The sequence below is a fragment of the Pristiophorus japonicus genome, chromosome 19 (assembly GCF_044704955.1).
Source record: "Pristiophorus japonicus isolate sPriJap1 chromosome 19, sPriJap1.hap1, whole genome shotgun sequence".
Lineage (NCBI taxonomy): Eukaryota > Metazoa > Chordata > Chondrichthyes > Pristiophoridae > Pristiophorus > Pristiophorus japonicus.
Genome location: NC_091995.1, coordinates 64953881 through 64974083, shown reverse-complemented (window position 1 = coordinate 64974083; position 20203 = coordinate 64953881). Strand labels below are relative to the sequence as shown.

The window sequence follows — 20203 nt, the reverse complement described above, 5'->3', positions numbered from 1 at the left end:
CCTGGAGGAGGTGCTACGCAGACTGGACCAGGTAGGTCTGCGACTGAAAAAGGCGAAGTGTGTCTTCCTAGCTCCACAGATAGAATTCCTGGGGATGAGGGTAGCAGCAGACGGGATCAGCCCTACTGCGTCCAAAACGGAAGCGATCCAGAGAGCACCCATACCCTGTAACACGACGGAGCTGCGTTCGTTCCTGGGGCTCCTGAACTATTTTGGTAACTTTCTTCCCAAATTGAGCACGCTGTTAGAGCCGCTACATGTGCTCCTATGCAAAGGTCGTGAATGGGTCTGGGGGGACAGCCAGGAAAGGGCTTTTGATAGAGCACGCAATTTGTTATGCTCCAACAATCTGTTAATGCTATATGACCCATGTAAGAAACTTGTTTTAATGTGCGATGCATCGTCCTATGGGGTCGGGTGTGTGTTGCAGCATGTTAATGCCAAGGGTCAGTTACAGCCGGTAGCTTATGCCTCCAGAAGTCTGTTCCAGGCAGAAAGTGGCTATGGGATGGTAGAAAAGGAAGCGCTAGCATGTGTATATGCAGTAAGAAAAAATGCACCAGTGCCTGTTTGGCAGGAAATTTGAGCTGAAGACAGATCACAAACCCCTAACGTCCCTTTTGGCCGACAACAAGGCCATAAATGCAAATGCATCAGCCCGCATACAGAGGTGGGCACTCACGTTAGCTGCCTATGACTATACAATTCGGCATAGACTGGGCACTGAAAACTGCGCCGATGCACTCAGCAGGCTCCCACTAGCCACCATCGAGGGGGGCAACTGAGCATGCTGCTGAGATGGTCATGGCTGTTGAAGCTTTCGAAAGTGAAGGCTCACCTGTGACAGCCCGTCAGATCAAACTCTGGACAAACAGAGACCCGCTACTGTCTTTAGTCAAGAAATGTGTCCTGAATAGGGACTGGGCAGCCACGTACGGGGTGTGCCCTGAGAAATTTAAACCATTTCACAGGCGCAAGGATGAACTCTCGATTCAGGCCGATTGCCTACTGTGGGGAAACCAAGTAGTCATGCCCCAGAGGGGCAGAGAGATGTTCATCCGAGAACTCCACAATGAGCACCCGGGCATTGTCACGATGAAGGCAATTGCCAGGTCACACGTTTGGTGGCCAGGGATAGATGCAGACCTGGAACTTTGTGTTCGCAGGTGTAACACGTGTGCCCAGCTGGGCAATGCGCCCAGGGAAGCCCCCCCTTAGCCCCTGGCCATGGCCCGCCAAGCCTTGGTCACGCATCCATGTAGACTACACAGGTCCTTTCATGGGAAAAATGTTTTTGGTTGTAGTAGACGCCTACTCCAAATGGATCGAGTGTGACATTCTCAATTCAAGCACATCGTCTGTCACAGTAGAAAGTCTACGGGCAATGTTCGCCGCCTATGGTCTACCGGACGTCTTGGTCAGCGACAATGGCCCGTGCTTTACAAGCATTGAATTCCAGGACTTCATGGCTGGAAATGGGATCAACCATGTCAGAACGGCACCGTTCAAGCCGGCCTCAAGTGGCCAGGTGGAACGAGCAGTGCAGATAATCAAACAGGGGATGCTCAGAATCCAAGGGGGTTCCCTACAAACCCGCTTATCATACCTCCTGTTGGCCAATAGATCCCGACCACACTCGCTCACAGGGGTTCCACCCGCAGAGCTGCTAATGAAAAGGATGCTCAAAACCCGGCTATCCCTTATACGCCCCACCATGAAAGAAATTATTGAGAGCAGGCGCCGGTCACAATATCACTACCATGACAGGAATGCGAGGGCGCGATGTATTGATGTAAATGACCCTGTCTTTGTCCTCAACTACGCTGCAGGGTCCAAATGGCTCACAGGCACTGTGGTTGCCAAAGAGGGGAATCGGATTCTGGTAGTTAAACTTACCAATGGACAAATCTGCCGCAAACAACATGGATCAAACAAAAAGGAGGTTCAGCAACCCCATAGAAGAAGCAGAGGAAGAACAATACTTAGAGTTCACTCCACCACAGGTGACCGAACACCAGAACCAAGTGGAGGAGATCCCAGTCACTGTGGGCAGTCCGGACAGGCCTGAGGCACCGTAAACAGCACACTCAGGCCAGCGCCCAACAACCGGAGCCCCAACTCAGGCGCTCTACAAGGGAGCGTAAACCACCAGAGACACTCAACCTGTGATCCCAATAAGACTTTGGGGGGGGAGGTGATGTCATGTATTCAACTGTCATTGTAACCCATGTATAAATTGACCTAAGATGTACACCTTGAGAACATTGACCACTAGGTGGTGAACTTGTGGGAGACACTCCTAACCTGGACTTTCAGGTATAAAAGGGGAAGCTCCACCCACCTTCATCATTTCAGTGCTGGCTAATAAAGGTTAGTGGTCACTAGTATGGGCCTCGTGTGCATTTGTACTGTATAGTAAGGACATATTAGAGGGGGAGAGGGAGAGAGAGAGAGAGGGGGAGAGGGCAAAGGGGAGAGAGAGAGGGGCAAGAGGGGAGAGACAGAGAGACAGGGAAGGAGAGAGGGAGATGGAGAGAGGGAGGTGGAGAGAGGGAGGGGGAGAGAGAAAGGGGGAGAGGGGAGAGAAAGAGGGGAGTGGGAGAGAAAGAGGGAATAGTGAGAGGGAGAGAGAGAGAGAGAGAGAGGGGGGAGAGGGAGAGAGTGAGAGAGGGAGAGAGTAAGAGTGAGAGAGGGGGTAGAAGGAGAGAGTCAGAAGGAGAGAGCGAGAGACAGACAGAGAGGGAGAGAGACAGACAGTGAGAGCGAGAGAGCGACAGAGCGAGACAGAGCGAGTGAGAGAGAGAGAGAGCGACAGAGCGAGACAGAGACAGAGAGAGAGAGAGGGACAGAAGGTGGGAGAGAGAGCAGAGAGAGAGTGAGAGGGGAGAGTGAGAGTGAGAGGGAGAGAGTGTGTGAAAGGGAGGGAGACAGAGAGAGGGAGAGGGAGGGAGGGTGAGAGAGAGTGAAACAGAGAGTGGGAGAGAGAGAAAGTGGGAGAGAGTGGGAGAGTGGGAGAGTGGGAGAGTGGGAGCGAGCGAGAGAGCAAGAGAGAGCGAGAGAGCGAGTGAGAGCGAGAGAGAGCGCGAGAGAGAGAGGGAGCGAGAGAGAGCGCGAGAGAAAGTGAGGGGAAGGGAGAGGGGAGGGGAGGGGAGAGAGAGAGAGAGAGAGACACAGGGAGAGGGAGAGAGACAGAGAAGGAGAGACAGAGACAGGGTGCGAAAGAGACGGGGAGAGGAGGAGGGGGAGAGGAGGAGAGGGAGAGAGAGAGACAGACAGACCGTAGGGGAGAGAGTGAGAGAGAGAGAGAGAGACTGCAATGACTCAAAAGACTTGTTACTGTAAACTGCCTCAGGTGTAAATCTAATCCAACTTTATTCACGCCCAAAGTTACCCGCGCTTATATACCAGTGACCGTACAGCCTGATGACCTCCGACAGTGGCGCCCTCTGGTGTCTGGTGACCCCAAGCATAAATACATAACAACATCCCCTTTCAAGATCTTACAAATTAAGATGGTCTGGGACTTTCCGCTCATAAGTCAATCGTCTCAGTTCAACTTCAGTTCTAGGCGAGCGTTCTGAGTCAATTGTGACTGAAGGCTGAGTAACCGATCTGATGGGAGTGGTAATAACCACATCAGGAACTGGAGGTCCAGTTTCAATAATGACAGCAAAATCCTCTGATGAATGAACATTGGTTGGTTGGTCACTGACTGCATCTTCCTCAAGCGGTTCCAGTTCATCCGTGTGCCGTAGTTTTATCTGATCAACATGTTTCCTGTTGCTTGTTCTTGAGCACGACAATAGACACTCTGTTTCCCTCTTTGGCTGTAACAGTGCCGGCGACCCACTTTGGACCTTGACCATAGTTCAGTACATAAACCGGATCGTTGACACAGATGTCACGTGACGCAGCAGCACGATCATGATACACTTGCTGACTTTGATGTCTGTTTTTAACACGATCATTCAAATCGGGGTGAACAAGAGAGAGCTTGGTCTTGAGATTTCTCTTCATCACTAGTTCAGCAGGGGAGGTCTGGTCCTGTAACTGAGCAATATACAGGACAAGCGAGTCTGCAGTGAACCCTGAGTTACACGTTTCATACTCTGCTTGATTGTTTGAACAGCACGCACTGCTTGACCATTAGAAGCAGGTTTGAATGGGGCTGACCTCACATGTTTAATACCATTGAGTTTCCTGAACTCTTGAAACTCCAGACTTGTGAAGCACGATCCATTGTCGCTCACAACAATGTCAGGCAAGCCATGAGTAGCAAACATGACATGAAGGATCTCAATAGTAGCTGTAGACGTGCTGGATGACATAATAATACACTCTATCCACTTTGAATATGCATCCACCACAACATAAAACATCTTTCCCATGAAAGGTCCCGCAAAGTCGATGTGGATCCTCGACCATGGTTTGGATGACCATGACCAAAGACTCAGCGGAAATTCCGCTGATACTTTACTAGGCTGCATGCAAGTATTGCACTGATACACACATGATTCCAGATCAGATTCAATTCCAGACCACCATACATGAGCCCTAGCAATGGCTTTCATCATGACAATACCAGGATGAGTGCTATGTAGTTCATGTACAAATTTTTATCTCCCTTTCTTAGGCATAACAACACGATTACCCCACAGTAAACAATCTGACTGAACAGACAGTTCATCTTTGCGACGGTTGTAAGGTTTGGTCTCATCACACATTTCCATAGGTATTGCAGACCAATCACCACTGAGGACACAACATTTCACAACCGATAAAATAGGGTCATGGCTGGTCCAGATCCTAACTTGTTGAGCAATGACAGGAGTTCCTTCACTCTCAAAAGCATCCATTACTACCAGTGGATCTGCAGGTTGAGGCGTCTCCACCTCAGTTGTGGGCAACGGCAGACGACTCAGTGCATCGACACAATTCTCTGTGCCAGGTCTATGATGACTAACATAATCATAGGCAGACAATGTCAACGCCCACCTCTGGATACAGGAAAATGCATTGGTATTAATACCTATGGAAATGTTTTCCGAAAACACTGAAATTAATGGCTTGTGATCCATTTTGAGATCAAAACGAAGACCAAACAGGTACTGATACATCTTTTTGACCCCATACACACAGGCCAAAGCTTCTTTTTCTACCATGCTGTAAGCTCTTTCCGCCTTTGACAAACTTCTCGAAGCATACGCAACAGGTTGTAGCTTACCCGACTCATTTGCTTGTTGGAGTACACAGCCAACCCCATATGATGAAACATCACAAGCCAATACAAGACGCTTACACCGATCATAGTGAACAAGCAACTTGTTTGAACAGAGCAGATTCTTAGCTTTCTCAAAGGCTCTATCTTGAGACACACCCCAGACCCAGTTGTCGCCTTTTCTGAGTAGCACGTGCAGTGGCTCTAATAAAGTGCTCAATCTGGGTAAGAAATTACCAAAGTAGTTGAGTAGCCCAAGGAATGAACGCAGCTCCGTCACATTCTGAGGCCTGGGTGCATTTTTGATGGCTTTGGTTTTCGAATCAGTAGGCCTGATGCCATCAGCAGCAATCTTCCTCCCCAGAAATTCAACTTCAGGTGCCATGAAGACACTTTGAATGTTTCAGCCTGACTCCCACTTTGTCCAGAAGATTTAGGACTTCAAGATTGTTCAGATGTTTTGTAGTGTCGCGACCTGTGACCAGAATGTCATCTTGAAACACGACAGTTCTAGGAATGGACTTCAGTAGACTCTCCATATTCCTCTGAAATATGGTTGTAGCCGAGCGAATTCCAAAAGGACACCTGTTGTAGACAAACAGTCCTTTATGGGTGTTGATGCAGGTGAGTTTTTTCGAAGTGTCGACAAGCTCCTGTGTCATATAGGCCGATGTCAGATCCAGTTTAGTGAATGACTTTCCACCAGCTAGCATGGCGAACAGGTCATCAGCCTTCGGTAACGGGTACTGATCCTGTTTTGAAAATCAGTTAATCATAACCTTGTAGTCTCCACAAATCCTGACAGTGCCATCATTCTTCAACACAGGAACAATAGGACTGACCCACTCGTTAAACTCGGCCGGTGATATGACCCCTTCACGTTGAAGTCTGTCAAGCTCAATTTCAACCTTCTCCCTCATCATGTAGAGAACAGACCGAGCTTTATGATAGACAGGCCTTGCATCAGAATCCAGGTGAATCTGCACCTTGGCTCCAGTAAAATTACCAATGCCCGGTTCAAACAAAGAAGGAAACTTCTTCAACGCTTGGTACACGAAGTGTCATCCACCGATGACAACGCTGTGATATCATTCCAAATCCACTTGACTTTCTCGAGCCAATTCCTGCTGAACAGCGTTGGACCATTACCTGGGACAATTCATAATGGTAGATCATCATATGACACCTTGACGACTGCACTGCCAATCACCGGTATGAGTTCCTTAGTGTGGGTATGCAACTTGGCATTGACTGGACTCAGCTTAGGCTTCACAGCCTCAGTGTCCCACAGCTTGTCAAATGTCCTTTGGCTCATTATCGACTGACTCACACCCGTGTCCAGCTCCATTGATATAGGTACGCCATTCAGCTTCACATTAACGATTATCGGTTGGCTCTTTCCCAAGAGCGAATACAGACCATACACTTCCTCCTCGGGTTGTGTATCCAGGCCAGCACTGGACTGGTCATCATCAGCAATGTGATGAGTGGCAGCATGTTGCTCAGTTTGGGCACATTCTCTGAAGATGCCCCACTTTCGAACAGCCATTACAGGAGTACTGTTTAAACCGACACTGATGAGGCCGATGATTGCCCCCACAACGCCAACAGGATGAAATCAGATGCGTACCAGTTGGCGGACTTTGAGCAGTTACAGATTTCACATAAACAGTCGAGTAGATCCTGCCATAAGCAGCTCTGCCAGACAACGACACAATCTTGTTTACAGTACTTGCCGTGGAACTCCGACTCTTCGATGAAATCTGCCTCAAATTATCATCAGTCGCCAAGCATGCCTGGGCGGACGCGCTGGCCTTGCTCGAATCCAGCTTCTCTTCGGCCAATAACTTCCGAAGAATCACATCATGGTTGATGCCTATCACGAAGAAATCTCGCAGCATGTCTTCTAACATGTTCCCGAACTTACTCGGCTCAGCAAGACGTCGCAGGTCGGTGACAAATCCTGGCTCTCAGCACGAACATGTGTGTAGAAGCGATAGCGTGAGATGATGATCCCCTCTTTTGGCTTAAGATGGTCACACACCAAAGGGTGACCAAGGCTGGGAACTCAACATCCAGGGGTATTCAACATTTAGAAAGGATAGACAGAAAGGAAAAGGAGGCGGGGTGGCGTTGCTGGTTAAAGAGGAAATTAATGCAATAGTAAGGAGGGACATTAGCCTGGATGATGTGGAATTGGTATGGGTGGAGCTGCGGAATATCAAAGGGCAGAAAACGCTAGTGGGAGTTGTGTACAGATCATCAAACAGTAGTAGTGAGGTTGGGGACAGCATCAAACAAGAAATTAGGGATGCGTGCAATAAAGGTACAGCAGTTATCACGGCGACTTTAATCTACATATTGACTGGACTAACCAAACTGGTAGCAATGCAGTGGAGGAGGATTTCCTGGAGTGTATTAGGGATGGTTTTCTAGACCAATATGTCAAGGAACCAACCAGGGAGCTGGCCATCCTAGACTGGGTGATGTGTAATGAGAAGGGACAAATTAGCAATCTTGTTGTGCGAGGCCCCTTGGGGAAGAGTGACCATAATATGGTAGAATTCTTTATTAAGATGGAGAGTGACACAGTTAATTCAGAGACTAGGGTCCTGAACTTAAGGAAAGCTAACTTCGATGATATGAGACGTGAATTGGCTAGAATAGATTGCAAATGATACTTAAAGGGTTGACAGTGGATAAAGATCACATGGGTGAACTTCAGCAATTGTACATCCCTGTCTGGAGTAAAAATAAAATGGGGAAGGTGGCTCAACCGTGGCTAACAAGGGAAATTAAGGATAGTGTTAAATCCAAGGAAGAGGCATATAAATTGGCCAGAATAAGCAGCAAACCTGAGGACTGGGAGAAATTTAGAATTCAGCAGAGGAGGAAAAAGGGTTCAATTAGGAGTGGGAAAATAGAGTATGAGAGGAAGCTTGCTGGGAACATAAAAACTGACTGCAAAAGCTTCTATAGATATGTGAAGAGAAAAAGATTAGTGAAGACCAACGTAGGTCCCTTGCAGTTGGATTCAGGTGAATTTATAATGAGGAACAAAGAAATGGCAGACCAGTTAAACAAATACTTTGGTTCTGTCTTCTCGAAGGAAGACACAAATAACCTTCCGGAAATACTAGGGGACCGAGGGTCTAGTGAGAAGGAGGAACTGAAGGATATCCTTATTTGGCGGGAAATTGTGTTAGGGAAATTGATGGGATTGAAGGCCGATAAATCCCCGGGGCCTGATAGTCTGTATCCCAGAGTACTTAAGGAAGTAGCTCGAGAAATAGTGGATGCATTGGTGATCATTTTCCAAAGGTTTATCGACTCTGGATCAGTTCCTATGGACTGAAGGGTAGCTAATGTAACACCACTTTTTAAGAAAGAAGGGAGAGAGAAAACGGGTAATTGTAGACCGGTTAGCCTGACATCAGTAGTGGAGAAAAGGTTGGAATCAATTATTAAAGATGAAATAGCAGCACATTTGGAAAGCAGTGACAGGATCGGTCCAAGTCAGCATGGATGTATGAAAGGGAAAGCCTGCTTGACAAATCTTCTAGAATTTTTTGAGGATATAACTGATAGAGTGGACAAGGGAGAACCAGTGGAAGTGGTGTATTTGGACTTTCAAAAGGCTTTTGACAAGGTCCCAGACAAGAGATTGGTGTGCAAAATCAGAGCACATGGTATTGGGGGTAATGTACTGACATGGATAGAGAATTGGTTGGCAGACAGGAAGCAGAGAGTCAGGATATACGGGTCCTTTTCAGAATGGCAGGCAGTGACTAGTGGGGTGCCGCAGGGCTCAGTGCTAGGACCCCAGCTATTTACAATATACATTAATGATTTGGATGAGGGAATTGAGTGTAATATCTCCAAGTTTTCAGATGACACTAAGCTGGGTGGTGGTGTGAGCTGTGAGGAGGATGCTAAGAGGCTGCAGGGTGACTTGGACAGGTTAGGTGAGTGGGCAAACGCATGGCAGATGCAGTATAATGTGGATAAATGTGAGGTTATCCACTATGGTGGCAAAAACACGAAGGCAGAATATTATCAGAATGGCAGCAGATTAGGAAAAGGGGAGGTGCAATGAGACCTGGGTGTCATGGTACATCAGTCATTGAAAGTTGGCATGCAGGTTCAGCAGGCGGTGAAAAAGGCAAATGCATGGCAGATGCAGTATAATGTGGATAAATGTGAGGTTATTCATTTTGGGGGCAAAAACACGAAGGCACAATATTATCTGAATGGCAGCAGATTAGGAAAAGGGGAGGTGCAACGAGACCTGGGTGTCATGGTTCATCAGTCATTGAAGGTTGGCATACAAGTACAGCAGGCGGTGAAGAAGGCAAATGGTATGTTGGCCTTCATAGCTAGGGGATTTGAGTATAGGAGCAGGGAGGTCTTACTGCAGTTATACAGGGCCTTAGTGAGGCCTCACCTGGAATATTGTGTTCAGTTTTGGTCTAATCTGAGGAAGGACGTTCTTGCTCTTGAGGGAGTGTAGCGAAGGTTCACCAGACTGACACCCGGGATGGCAGGACTGACATATGAGGAGAGAATGGATCGACTGGGCCTGTATTCACTGGAGTTTAGAAGGATGAGAAGGGATCTCATAGAAACATATAAAATTCTGATGGGACTGGACAGGTTAGCTGCAGGAAGAATGTTCCCGATGATGGGGAAGTCCAGAACCAGGGGTCACAGTCTAAGGATAAGGGGTAAGCCATTTAGGACTGAGATGAGGAGAAACTTCTTCACTCAGAGAGTTGTTAACCTGTGGAATTCCCTGCCGCAGAAAGTTGTTGAGGCCAGTTCGTTAGATAAATTCAAAAGGAAGTTAGATATGGCCCTTATGGCTAAAGGGATCAAGGGGTATGGAGAGAAAGCAGGAAAGGGGTACTGAGGTGAATGATCAGCCATGATCTTATTAAATGGTGGTGCAGGCTCAAAGGGCCAAATGGCCTACTCCTGCACCTATTTTCCTATGTTTCTATGTTTTCATGTACCTGTAGAAACTCTTACTATCTGCTTTATATTTTGTGCTAGTTTACTTTCATAATCTATCTTCCCTTGGGACTGCCTATGATCCCTTTCTTTATCATTTTTTTAGTCGTTCTTTGCTGGCTTCAAAAAATGTCCCAATCCTCTGCCCTCCCACTAGTCTTGGCCACATTGTATGCCCTTGTTTTCAATTTTATACCATTCCTTATTTCCTTAGTTAGCCACAGATGGTTATCCCTTCTCTTACAGTCCTTCCTTCTGATTGGGATATATTTTTGTTGAGAGTTATGAAATGTCTATCACTGCTCATTAACCGTCCCACCCTTTAATCTATTTGCCTAGTCCGCTCTGCCCTCATACCTTTGTAGTCTCCTTTATTTAACCTTAGGAGACGGGTTAGAGATCCAACTTCCTCACCCTGCAACTAAATTTGAAATTAAACCATGCTATGGTCACTCATTCCTGGAGGATCCTTTGCTAGGAGATCATTTATTAACCCTGCCTCATTACACAGGACCAGATCTAAGATAACCTGCTCCCTGGTTGGTTCCGCAACGTATTGTTCAAGGTAACTGTCCTGGATACAGTCTATGAACTCTTGCTCAGGTGGTGGAGATGGGGAGGTGGCTGTTGCCATGCGGGAGGGGCCTGCAGGTAAGTTAGGGTCGGCAATGGTGTGCTCTCCAGGCCGACAGCTCCATGTTGAGGGATTGTGAGCAGTGAGATTGTGTGAAGGCCCCTCAGGCCCTCACTCACCCTGTGGCGGGGGTGGGGGCCGGCGGGGGAGAGCCTGTGACCCACCCGGGTCCACCAGGATACATGGCATCAGTCCCTTTCTATCTTCAATAGGACTGACCTTTTCTCAAATTCACTGACTTACTTCATTGGTTTAAACAAGGCCTTCCCATAGTTCTGTAATGTCAACGTCAACTTCAACTGGGTCCCTCCAAGTTTCTGAACTAGAAAAACAAAATTGAACAATTCATCCTGTTAATTCAGCTGCTCGTCCACCGATAGCCCATCCCCAACCAGCCCCTCGCTCACCCACCGATACCCCATCCCCAACCAGCCCCTCCATCACTGATGCCCCATCCCCAACCAGTCCCTCCATCACCGATACCCCATCTCCAACGAGCCCCTCCATCACCGATACCCCATCCCCAACCAGCCCCTCCATCACCGATACCCCATCTCCAACCAGCCCCTCCATCACCGATACCCCATCTCCAACGAGCCCCTCCATCACCCACCGATACCCTGTCCCCAACCAGTCCCTCCATCACCGATACCCCATCTCCAACCAGCCCCTCCATTACCGATACCCCATCTCCAATCAGTCACTCACCCACCGATACCCCATCCCCAACCAGCCCCTCCATCACCCACCGATACCCCATCTCCAACCAGCCCCTCCATCACCCACCGATACTCCATCTCCAACCAGCCCCTCCATCACAGATACCCCATCTCCAACCAACCCCTCCATCACCCACTGATACCCTATCTCCAACCAGTCCCTCCAACACCGATACCCCATCTCCAATCAGCCCCTCACTCACCCACCGATACCCCATCCCCAACCAGCCCCTCCATCACCCACCGATACCCCATCTCCAACCAACCCCTCCATCACCCACTGAAACCCATCTCCAACCAGTCCCTCCAACACCAATACCCCATCCCCAACCAGCCCCTCCATCATCAATACCCCGTCCCCAACCAGCCCCTCACTCAGCCACAGATAGCCCATCCCCAACCAGGCCCTCTATGAGAGATACACCACTCCCACACCAGCCTCTCTATGAGAGATACCCCACCCCCACACCAGGCCTGCTCTCTGCCAGGACTTTGGAAACAGAAGAATGGCAGCATGGATTACTGTGGTTGGGTCCATTGTTGGAGCCACGTACAGACTGGGAGATGCCTGGTGATGAAAGAGAGTTTGTGTCTGGACCTTCAATACCTCCCTGCCCATCCTCATCCCTATTGGCCATTCTCCCAGCTCCCAACCTCCTCTCCAGACACTGGGAGATAGGGTGCTGGCCAATACAAAGCTCACTCTCCCGGGGCCTGGCCTCACTCCTGGCTCCCTGATTTGAAGGATATTTAACACGATACCATTACCTTTTCCTTTCTAACCTGTAAATTTATCTCTTTAAGGGCCGATCACTCTCTCACCCAAAGTACCGCTCCGTCTGTGAGCATGGATACGATGAGGCTATTCAACTTAGGGGCATTACAACCAATGCGCCCACACCCACCCAGCAGTGCACACTCACGGGAACACACATCCACAGGAACACGTGCCCACGGGAACACGCGCACTCGGGAGCACGCATACACGGGAACATACGCACACGGGAACACGTATACACGGGAACACACGCACACGGGAAAACAAATTCCACCCTCATGAATACACACCCACACCCGTTCACACAAGCTCATGCCACCACACCAGTCCTCGATTGCACCCACCCACTCACACCCACATATCCACACCCACTCACTCACACCCACATACCCACACCCACCCACTCATGCCCGAAGGAACACACAACCCCACGGGCACACAAACCCATGGGAACACACACATGGGATCCACGCGAACACACACACTCACGCACCCGCCCGCGCTCACCCACACCCGCGCACACAAGCACGCGCGCAGACGCACACATACACACACACACGCGCACACACACCCACCCGCACTTAACAGAAGAGACAAATAAAATCTCCTTACTGGCACGGACAATCCTCATGGTCGCGAGCTCCTGCAGTAAGTGAGCAGTGTGGCTGCTGTTGCGTGCGTACAGCTCATAACGATTAATTCCAATGTAGAATTTCAACCAATTTGGATAAGTGTCAGCAGGAGAATTGCCAACCGGCAGAACATAATCCTGTTCATGACTGACCCTGAGAATGGAGAGCGCAAAACACAAACAGAACGTATATTTACAGTATCACACTCTGTGTATTATATCACAGTATCACGGTCCGTGTACAATATTACAGTATCACGCAATCCTTGTATTATATTACAGTATCGCAGTCCGTTTATTATATCACAGTATCACGGTCCCTGTATAATATTACAGTATCACGGCCGCAGGAGCAGGTGTTCGGGCAGTCGAGCAGCCTATAAAGGCCCAAGAGTCGGAGGAGGCTAGTTGATGCAGGGGCAGGGGCAGAAGGTAAACAAAGAAGTAAGAAGAAATCGAAGTGGGGCATCACAGCCAAGCGGGTAAGTGATTGGCTGGTTGGTGAGTATTTGATCTTTTATTTTTCTTAGCAGTAAGAAACCTTTGGCATTGTTACAAAATAAGTTAATCTAAGGGCTAAGTCATGGCAGGAGAGCCCAGACCCTCCTGTGCTATGTGGAAAATCAGGACCACTACCAGTGTCCCTGACTACTACGTGTGCGGGAAGTGTATCCAGCTGCAGCTCCTGACAGACCACATTGTGGCACTGGAGCTGCGGATGGAATCACTCTGGACCATCCACAATGCTGTGGATGTCGTGAATAGCATGTTTAGTGAGTTGCTCACACCGCAGGTAAAGGTCGCACAGACAGATAGGGAATGGGTGACCATCAGGAAGAGCAAGGGAAGGCAGGTAGTGCAGGGGTCCCCTGCGGTCACCTCCCTCCAAAACAGATACACCGTTTTGGAAACTGTTGGGGGAGATGGCCCATCAGGGGAAGGCAGCAGCAGCCAGGTCCATGGCACCATGGGTGGCTCTGCTGCACAGGAGGGCAGGAAAAAGAATGGGAGAGCTATAGTGGTAGGGGATTCCATTGTAAGGGGAATAAATAGGCATTTCTGTAGCTACAAATGAAACTCCAGGATGGTATATTGCCTCCCTAGTGCAAGGGTCAAGGATATCTCGGAGTGGCTGCAGCGCATTCTGGAGGGGGAGGGTGAACAGCCAGCTGTCGTGGTGCATATAGGTACTAATAATATAGGTAAAAACCGGGATGAGGTCCTACAAGAAATCAAAGGCAAAAATCAAAAAGGGCCACATTGCAACATAATTCTAAAAAGACAAAGTGTTAAAAAAAACAAGCCTGAAGGCTCTGTGTCTCAATGTGAGGAGCATTCGTAATAAGGTGGATGAATTAACTGCGCAGATAGCTGTTAACGGATATGATGTAATTGGGATTACGGAGACATGGCTCCAGGGTGACCAAGGCTGGGAACTCAACATCCAGGGGTATGCAATATTCAGGAAGGATAGACAGAAAGGAAAAGGAGGTGGGGTAGCGTTACTGGTTAAAGAGGAGATTAATGCAATAGTTAGGAAGGACATTAGCTTGGATGATGTGGAATCTATATGGGTAGAGCTGCGAAACACCAAAGGGCAAAAAATATTAGTGGGAGTTGTGTACAGATCACCAAACAGTAGTAGTGAGGTTGGGGACGGCATCAAACAAGAAATTAGGGATGCATGCAATAAGGGTACAGCAGTTATCATGGGCGACTTTAATCTACATATTGATTGGGCTAACCAAACTGGTAGCAATGCGGTGGAGGAGGATTTCCTGGAGTGTATAAAGGATGGTTTTCTAGACCAATATGTTGAGGAACCAACTAGAGAGCTGGCCATCCTAGTCTTGTATAACGAGAGACAATTAATTAGCAATCTGGTCGTGCGAGACCCCTTGGGGAAGAGTGACCATATGGTAGAATTCTTCATTAAGATGGAGAGTGACACAGTTAATTTAGACTGGGATCCTGAACTTAAAAAAAGGAAACTGCAAAAGTATGAGACGTGAATTGGCTAGGATAGACTGGCAAATGATACTTAAAGGGTTGACGGTGGGATAGACAATGGCAGACAAGATCACATGGATGAATTACAACAATTGTACATCCCTGTGTGGTGTAAAAATAAAAAAGGGAAGGTGGCTCAACCGTGGCTAACAAGGGAAATTAGGGAAAGTGTTAAATCTAAGGAAGAGGCATATAAATTGGCCAGGAAAAGCAGCAAACCTGAGGACTGGGAGAAATTTAGAATTCAGATGAGGAGGACTAAGGGTTTAATTAGGAGGGGGAAAATAGAGTATGAGAGTAAGCTTGCAGGGAACATAAAAACTGACTGCAAAAGCTTCTATAGATATGTGAAGAGAAAAAGATTAGTGAAGACTAATGTAGGTCCCTTGCAGTCAAAATCAGGTGAATTCACAATGGGGAACAAGGAAATGGCAGACCAATTGAACAAATACTTTGGTTCTGTCTTCACTAAGGAAGACACAAATAACCTCCCGAAAATACTAGGGGTCCGAGGGTCCAGCGAGAAGGGGGAACTGAGGGAAATCTTTATTAGTCAGGAAATGGTGTTAGGAAAATTGAAAGGACTGAAGGCCGATAAATCCCCAGGGCCTGATAGTCTGCATCCCAGAGTACTTAAGGAAGTGCCCCAGAAATAGTAGATGCATTTGTGGTCATTTTCCAATATTCCATGGACTCTGGATCAGTTCCTATGGATTGGAAGGTAGCTAATGTAACACAACTTTTTAAAAAAGAAGGGAGAGAGAAAACAGGGAATTATAGACCGGTTAGCCTGACATCGATGGTGGGGAAAATGCTGGAGTCAATTAATAAAGATGAAATAGCAGTGTATTTGGAAAGCAGTGACAGGATCGGTCCAAGTCAGCATGGATTTATGAAAGGGAAATCATGCTGAACAAATCTTCTAGAGTTTCTTGAGCATGTAACTAGTAGAGTGGATAAGGAAGAACCAGTAGATGTGGTGTATTTGGACATTCAAAAGGCTTTTGACAAGGTCCCACACAAGATATTAGTGTGCAAAATTAAAGCACATGGTATTGGAGGTAATGTATTGATATGGATAGAAAACTGGTTGGCAGACAGGAAGCAAAGAGTGGGAATAAACGGGTCCTTCTCAGAATGGCAGGCAGTGACTAGTGGGATGCCACAGGGTTCAGTGCTGGGACCCCAGCTATTTACAATATACATAAATGATTTAGACAAAGGAATTGAGTGTAATATCTCTAAGTTTGCAGATGATGCTAAGCTGCGTGGCAGTGTGAGCTGTGAGAAGGCTGCAGAAGGACTTGGACAGGTTAGGTGAATGGGTAAATGCATGGCAGATGCAGTATAATGTGGATAAATGTGAGGTTATCCACTTTGGTGGCAAAAACACAAAGGCAGATTATTATCTGAATGGTGACAGATTAGTAAAAGGGGAGGTGCAACGAGACTGGTATATCAGTCATTGAAGGTAGGCATGCAGGTACAGCAGGCAGTAAAGAAAGAAAATGGCATGCTGGCCTTCATAGCAAGGGGATTTGAGTATCGGAGCAGGTTGGTCTTATTGCAGTTGTACAGAGCCTTGGTGAGACCACACCTTGAGTATTGTGTGCAGTTTTGGTCTCCTAATCTGAGGAAGGACGTGCTTGCTGTTGAGGGAGTGCAGTGAAGGTTCACCAGACTGATTCCCGGGATGGCAGGACTGACATATGAGGAAAAACTGGATCAACTGGGCTTATACTCACTGGAATTTAGAAGAATGAGAGGAGATCTCATAGAAACGTATAAAATTCTTATGAGACTGGACAGGTTAGATGCAGGAAGAATGTTCCTGATGTTGGGGAAGTCCAGAACCAGGGGACACAGTCTAAGGATAAGGGGTAAGCCATATAGGACCGAGATGAGGAGAAACTTTTTCACCCAGAGAGTTTTGAACCTGTGGAATTCTCTGCCGCAGAAAGTTGGACATATTCAAAAGGGAGTTAGATGTGGGCGTTACAGCTAAAGGGATCAGAGGGTATGGAGAGAAGGCTGGGGTGGGATACTGAGATTAGTGAAGACAAACGTAGGTCCCTTGCAGTCGGATTCAGGTGAATTTATAATGGGGAACAAAGAAATGGCAGACCAATTGAACAAATACTTTGATTCTGAGTTCACGAAGGAAGACACAAATAACCTTCCAAATGTATTAGGGGACAGTGGGTCTAGTAAGAAGGAGGAACTGAAGGATATCCTGATTAGGCAGGAAATTGTGTTGGGGAAATTGATGGGATTGAAGGCCGATAAATCCCCGGGGCCTGATAGTCTGCATCCCGGAGTACTCAAGGAAGTGGCCATAGAAATAGTGGATGCATTGGTGACCATTTTCCAACAGTCTATTGACTCGGGATCAGTTCCTATGGACTGGAGGGTAGCTAATGCAACACCACTTTTTAAAAAAGGAGGGAGTGAGAAAATGGGTAATTATAGACCGGTTAGCCTGACATCAGTCGTGGGGAAAATGTTGGAATCAATTATTAAGGATGAAATAGCAGCGCATTTGGAAAGCAGTGACAGGATCGGTCCAAGTCAGCATGGATTTATGAAAGGGAAATCATGCTTGACGAATCTTCTGGAATTTTTTAGGATGTAACTAGCAGAGTGGACAAGGAAGAACCAGTGGATGTGGTGTATTTGGACTTTCAAAAGGCTTTTGAGAAGGTCTCGCAGAAGAGATTGGTGTGCAAAATCAAAGCACATGGTATTGGGGGTAATGTGCTGATGTGGATAGAGAACTGGTTGGCAGACAGGAAGCAAAGAGTCGGGATAAACGGGTCCTTTTCAGAATGGCAGGCAGTGATTAGTGGGTACTGCAGGGCTCAGTGCTGGGATCCCAGCTCTTTACAATATACATTAATGATTTAGATGAAGGAATTGAGCGTAATATCTCCAAGTTTGCAGATGACACTAAACTAGGTGGCGGTGTGAGCTGTGAGGAGGATGCTAAGAGGCTGCAGGGTGACTTGGACAGGTTAGGTGAGTGGGCAAATGCATGGCAGATGCAGTATAATGTGGATAAATGTGAGGTTATCCATTTTGGGGGCAAAACCACGAAGGCAGAATATTATCAGAATGGCGGCAGATTAGGAAAAGGGGATGTGCAATGAGACCTGGGTGACATGGTTCATCAATCATTGAAAGTTGGCATGGAGGTACAGCAGGCGGTGCAGAAGGCAAATGGTATGTTGGCCTTCATATCTAGGGGATTTGAGTATAGGAGCAGGGAGGTCTTACTGCAGTTGTACAGGGCCTTAGTGAGGCCTCACCTGGAATATTGTGTTCAGTTTTGGTCTCCTAATCTGAGGAAGGGCGTTCGTGCTATTGAGGAAGTGCAGCGAAGGTTCACCAGACTGATTCCAGGGATGGCTGGACTGACATATGAGGAGAGACTGGATCAACTGGGCCTTTATTCACTGGAGTTTAGAAGGATGAGAGGGAATCTCATAGAAACATATAAGATTCTGATGGGACTGGACAGGTTAGATGCGGGAAGAATATTCCCGATGTTGGGGAAGTCCAGAACCAGGGGACATAGTCTTAGGATAAGGGATAGGCCATTTAGGACTGAGATGAGGAGAAACTGCTTCACTCAGAGAGTTGTTAACCTGTGGGATTCTCTCCCGCAAAGAGTTGTTGATGCCAGTTCATTGGATATATTCAAGATGGAGTTAGATATGGCCTTTAAGGCTAAAGGGATCAAGGGGTATGGAGAGAAAGCAGGAAAGGGGTACTGAGGGAATGATTAGCCATGATCTTATTGAATGGCGGTGCAGGCTCGGAGGGCCGAATGGCCTACTCCTGCACCTATTTTCTAGTTTCTATCACGGTCCGTGTAATATATTACAGTATCACGGTCTGTGTATTATATTACATTAACACGATCCATGAATTATATTACAGTGTCGCACTGTCCATGGATTATATTACAGTATCATGGTCCGAGTATTATATTACAGTAACACGGTCCGAGTATTACACCAGTGTGTTGCATGTTACATTAGTCTGGGTGTCAGTTTGCAGCGTCCGTTGCCTGTATGACACCAGCGTATCACACCCTCTGCGATGATTCCTGTGGTTTATTTAGCAATGCTCCCACTCACCAGCCATCACTGTTGCTGCTCTTTGGGTTGAACCTTTCTGCTGAGTTTACGGAGAAGAGCTGATCATCTGGTGTTAGTGGTGGAAGAGGTATCTTGTAGAGCGGATGTTGAAACAGTGCAGCCAGTTTGGATGAGTTGTGCTTGTAGAGATCTGTCTGAGTGTTATCAAGCCTTAAGCTGGACTGTAAATGTGGCTTCCGATGGGACGACTGGCTCCTGTCACTCGAAGCCCCCACGTTTTCCAGGGATTGTGATGTGCGGCTCGATGCCCCGGTGCTCGCATAATTTTGAAGTTCTCTGTTAGTCTTTGACGACCTGCCCTTCAGCACTGGCTGGTTTGGGAGAATTGGAGCTCTGTGGTCTGCAGGCTGTGTGTGGAGATCACACCTTCCCTGCACACTCAGCTCCACTATAGGCAACAGAGCTATCAGGACATGTAGCACCAGACTGATCACAATTAAAAGAAACAGCACCAATTTGGATCTCCAGAAGATCAGAATCGGCATTCGTCGATAAAGCGCGGCCATATTCTTAAAAACTCCGATTAAGGATCTTCAGCATAAAATAGTGAGTTGCTTTTGAAGCCTGGTCTGCTTGCACGTGTGCAGCAGTGTCGTGCCCAGCACCGAGAGAGAGACTGCCCTCAGCTCAGAGGCAGGCTGGATAAGACTCGGGTGCTTGGCTGAGGTTTGTTCAGTACAGCCCTGGTCAGTATGACCGTGCTGGCTTATCGCACTGCAAACAGAGGCCAGTCCACGTTCAAAGGTGACGTGGAACCGGTCCTGAAGTCTGCACTTCATGCCAGGGCTCCTCATATCTACAGCGAAGGACATAGCCAGTATCAGGCGTCACATTCAGGCTCCGGAACGTGGATATTCCTAATCAGACAGGGCCTTAGAATCACGCACAACACCGACAGTGAAGGACATTCTGGCCAGGGCTGGGTCATCAACCACAGTTACTCCAATCCCTTCCCTTTTCCTGCATCCTTTCATATTCTTCCTTTCCAAATGCTTATCCAATTCTCTCTGAAATAATGTTCTAGTCTCTGCCTTAATAGCTTG

General features: G+C 47.6%; 1 protein-coding gene across 1 annotated transcript in view; it reads right to left on the bottom strand.

Annotated features, from left to right (window-relative positions):
- LOC139230257 (extracellular serine/threonine protein kinase FAM20C-like) overlaps nt 1-19666 on the bottom strand; it is a 435305-nt gene extending 415639 nt beyond the window's left edge. The window contains exons 1-3 of the mRNA XM_070862086.1: nt 19140-19666; nt 12972-13144; nt 11106-11184 (exon numbers count right to left, since the gene is read on the bottom strand). Coding sequence (XP_070718187.1) covers nt 11106-11184; nt 12972-13144; nt 19140-19666 — 779 coding nt within the window. The remainder of the gene's footprint in view (nt 1-11105; nt 11185-12971; nt 13145-19139) is intronic.
- Between the last annotated feature and the right edge of the window lie 537 nt (nt 19667-20203).